The sequence below is a fragment of the Penaeus monodon genome, chromosome 5 (assembly GCF_015228065.2).
Source record: "Penaeus monodon isolate SGIC_2016 chromosome 5, NSTDA_Pmon_1, whole genome shotgun sequence".
Lineage (NCBI taxonomy): Eukaryota > Metazoa > Arthropoda > Malacostraca > Decapoda > Penaeidae > Penaeus > Penaeus monodon.
In genome coordinates this window covers 51125470-51130175 of record NC_051390.1, presented here as the reverse complement: position 1 = coordinate 51130175, position 4706 = coordinate 51125470, and the positions used below count along the sequence as shown (strand labels likewise).

General features: G+C 32.8%; 1 protein-coding gene across 1 annotated transcript in view; it reads left to right on the top strand.

The window, feature by feature from the left end:
- The window catches only part of LOC119573574 (peroxidasin homolog), a 32222-nt gene that overhangs the window by 4003 nt on the left and 23513 nt on the right, over positions 1-4706 (top strand). Inside the window, exons 2-3 of the mRNA XM_037920785.1 lie at positions 2043-2289; positions 3487-3558. Coding sequence (XP_037776713.1) covers positions 2043-2289; positions 3487-3558 — 319 coding nt within the window. The remainder of the gene's footprint in view (positions 1-2042; positions 2290-3486; positions 3559-4706) is intronic.

Sequence of the window (4706 nt, the reverse complement as noted above, 5' to 3'; positions counted from 1 at the left end):
TTAGTTTGAATTCAGTGACGAAGGAAAAAGCATTGCGTTGGCTGTTCCATCATTCCTCTCTATCTATCTATCTATCTATCTATCCACTTATCTATCTCTGTATATCTATATATTTATCTTTATATATCTCTGTATATTCTTGTTTCTGTTTCCCACTCCTTCCCTTTCTCCCTCTTCCTCCCCTCCCCTTTTCTCCTTCTGTCCCTCCTTCTTTCTCTCTCTCTCTCTCTCTCTCTCTCTCTCTCTCTCTCTCTCTCTCTCTCTCTCTCTCTCCTCCTTCCGTTCTTCTCTATCTCCTTCCTTTTTCCTATCCCTTCTTTCCCCTTCCTCTCCCTCTCTCCCTTTCCTTTATTTCCTCCCTCTCTTTCTCCCCTTTTTTCCCTATCACTTCCTTCCCCCTTCTCTTTCTCTCTCTCCTTCTCCTTTATTTCCTCCCCCTCTACCTTCTAATATCTCTTTCTCTTCCTCCTCTTCTTTCGCTCTTTCCTTCCTTCCACTTTTCCTTCTTTGCCTATTTCCCTCCTTTCTTCGTTTCCTCTCTTCCCTCCTCGCTTCAGTCAAGTATCCCAAGGTTGTCGAAAAGGCTAAAAATGGCCATGGCCACAAAAATAAGATATTATCACTGAAATGGCCATGGCAATAAAAAATAATTATTATTGAAATGGCCATGGCAATAGAAATGAATTATTACTGAAATGTCCATGGCAATAGAAATGAATTATTACTGAAATGGCCATGGCAATAGAAATAAATTAATCCTGAGATGGCATGACAACAAAAATAAGATATTTTTACTGAAATGGCCATGACGTTAAAAATAAGATATTACTGAAATGGCCACTGACAACAAAAAGAAGATTATTACCTATAACAACAATAAAAAAAAATCGGAATATTATCAATGTAATCGTCACTTTGGAATGATTGTTAATGATTCTTAATGATAACACTAATGTTTCGTTTTGGTCACAGACACTCGACAAGAGGTAAGATAATCTCAGAAATATTTTCAGAATGACTTTTTTTTTTTCTTTTCTTTCAGGCATTTTGAATATCTGTATTAATTTTTATTATTATTATTATTATTATTATTATTATTACTATTATTACTATTATTGTTATCGATGTTATCTATCGTTATCATGCCACGGTGTTTGTGTATAGTTTGTGCTGGCGTATAAATGTCTATTTTCTTTCTCTATTTTCTATTGTCTATCTATTTAGTTGATCTATTAGATGTGTATATATTTTTTTTATCGTGATGTTGGTATCTGTGAATGTTATTTAGCTAAAACTTTTTTTTCTCGAAAAGTTTTTAAAGAAAATATATTTTTAAGAATCTCTCGTGACAGATTGCTTTTGCTGCATGTTTTGATAGTCATTTTTTCAACTACATTGTTATTGTTGTTTCTTATGTTATTATTGTATTTATTATTATTATTATTATTATTATTATTATTATTATTATTATTATTACTATATTTTTTTTCTTTATTATCATTATTATTAGTCATTATCATTATGTGTTATTATTGTCATTAGTATTATTCTTTGTCAGCGTTATTATCATCATTATTATTATTGTCGGTGTTGTTATTTTTGTTATTATTGTTATTAATATTGATAGTTTTGTTATAATTGTTATTATTACCTTTATTATTGTCATTACCATTATTATTTATTATCATTATTTGTCATTATTATCATTGTCATTATCATGCATAATTGCATTTTTCATCATCGTTATTTTATTCAATTTTTTAGTATTGTTAGTTTTTTTATAGTTATCATCACACTGATCGTCAATAATGAAGATCATTATTGCTTTAAGATATTTTTGCTGTTCATTTTTTTTATTAATAGCTTCTGTGTTGTATTATGTTCTGTGTTTAAAACTACATGGTGACGTAACATACATTCATTAAGACGTTATGAATTACCAACGCTAAAGTTTTCGTTGTCCTTAGTGTCATATCTGTATACTTGTACTCCAAAAGCTTAAACTAATGAATTTTGGCTTTATACGTCTCTGAAATCACCAGTTAAGCTGTTAAATGTCTTTTGGCAGTTAATTCAGATACCGTTGACAACCAGTACCGAACCACAAAGCAAAATTGGTTGTTATCATTATTGTGTTATTTGTGATGTGCTTATCTTATATCTTGGACTGCTGCTTTATCTCTCCTTTTTTTGTTTTTTCTCTCTCTTCTTTCTCAGGTACCTTTATAAGAACCGGATACGGCTAATAGAGAGTCAAGTGTTCCAACACCTAGACAAATTGGAACAATTGTAAGTAAATAACTAACGAAGTGTGTGTTGTGTCTCTGCTCTTCTTCAGTTTACATTAATTTTGCCTTCTTAAAGATGTAATTAATAATAACAATAATAATAATAATGATGGTCAAGCATTTCCTTATATGGTACAACACCGATTTTCCGGCACGGCTGGTTTCTACACCGATTTTCCGGCAAAACCGTTTTACTGGTCAAGCCGTTTATACTCAGTGCGAGATCCGACCTAAACCGACCCATTATCAATAGATTTTTTAACTTATTTAAGATTTTTTTCGAAAAATTTCATGAAAATTATATATATTTTTTTTTTCTCCTTTTTTTACGATGAAAAACGGTGTCACACCAGCTATTTTCGGAAGGTCGGCGATGTACTGTCATTTTACTTCAGCAGTATTCAACCTTACTTGCTTTTTTATATACATATAAAAGTTATGAATGAGAACGATGCAAAAATGTGGAATTTACTACCAAATATTACATCCTACGAATTATTGTATTGATAATCAATCACATTTCCAAGAATTATTGAATTTTCTCATCCATACCTTTGCTACACGTCACAATGAAACTCTTTTGTTTACTCTTGCTTAGTTCTCGTAATATTGCTTAGACCGTTTTCCAATAGCTATGATAAAACAACATTGCTTCAAATTTCAAAGCTTCTTTTCGTGTGTGAATGAGTGTTGTTGGTCTTTTCGTTCAATTTTGCCTCCTTAGTTTTAATGTTAGTGGTTTCGATTTATAAAGTTCGATGTTTTTTTTTTATTATTCTAACATTTAGTAGGTTTAGAACCTTTTTTTTTTCTTAGAAGATTACGAATATATATTGCATTTCTTTTATTTAGCTTTCATTCGTAATGTAAGAAATGCAGTGCTATGAGATGATCTTCTGTGAGATATATATATAGATAAGTTCGATATATCTAAATTGGCGATTTTCTTCCCAGTTACACTTTCTGGACACAACATTACAAATAAAGACGGAAAGAAAAATGGCAGCATTTTGAAATGTTTGTACTTCAACATTGTTCATGACACAAGTCTTCATTCGTACATACACACGTATGAACACACACACACACACACACACACACACACACACACACACACACACACACACACACACACACACACACACACACACACACACACACACACACACTCACCGTGCAAGCTCCCTCATCATTGCAGATACCTGCATTTCAACGACCTTGCAATCTTCGACGCTGACACGTTCTCCAATATGACGAGTCTAGAACGTCTGTAAGTATGCTGTTTGTACGAAACTTAAGTCCTAAGCCAGGAAAACGAACGAAATCGCTCTCCTGCTTTACCTCATGGACGCCATCTTGGATTTCCTCTTGGGACTTGAATGTTAAAAAAAAAAAGAAAAAGAAAAAAGATAGATTTTTTGTATTTGTATCTTTCGCTATTTGCGATCTTTCTTCCAATAATTTACATTCAGATGAGTAACTAACTTTTTTTTTGTCCTTCAAGAATGTCTCTTTGTTCCAAAATGGCGTCCATGAAGAGAGGATGATTCGAATACTGTGGGTTTTGGAGGCCTAATGGATGTCCGCCTATATTTACAGATACCTTCATTTCAACAAGATTGAAAAAATAGGACCCGATGTATTCTCCAAGTTGAATAGGTTACAAAGGCTGTAAGTAAGAGAAAGTAGAGGAGGGGCTGTTGGTTAACCGCACGCTACACAGCATAGAGATTAATTTCCATTTACTTTGGTTTGCCCCTCCATAGCCTCGTTTTCTGTCTAATACCCCCATAGTACCGTTTTCTTTTTCCTTGTGTTTTTTCCCCCTTATTTCTTAATTAAAGCGCAAGTAGCGGTGTGTGCTCTGTAAATAGTACTCCAAATAAACACCCACTCCCTCCTCAGAAGACAAAAGCTACAAAAATACCCATTAATATTCTTCGTTGAACTAAACACGTGCATGAACCAACACCACAAAGCGAATAACTTCGGGTCCTATTAATCGTACTATTAACTCGGGTGACGGATTCGCAGACGGGGTTTTCAAACGCTCTAGCTGTAGTTTCTACTCCTAGAGGGAAAATCTAAGATGCGGTTGAAAATTAAAAGCTGAATGATTTAACACCACAGAAACTATATGAAAATGATATTGCTAAATAATAAACTAGCTTTCCATCAAAAATAGGAAAGCGTAACAAAAAATGGAATTTTGTATTCTGCATAGCATTTCTAGACATGTGCTAGTGGCAAAGGGCTACGAATGTAATATAATTTCTTAAAATAGTGTTTGTACATTATAACAAAAAACTTTTTTTAAAGTGTACAATATTCGTTTTGAAAGTTTTACATATCTTGTCACATAAAAAAATCAACCAAACAAATTATCTGTTTGGAAATGTAAATTTACATTTAACATAT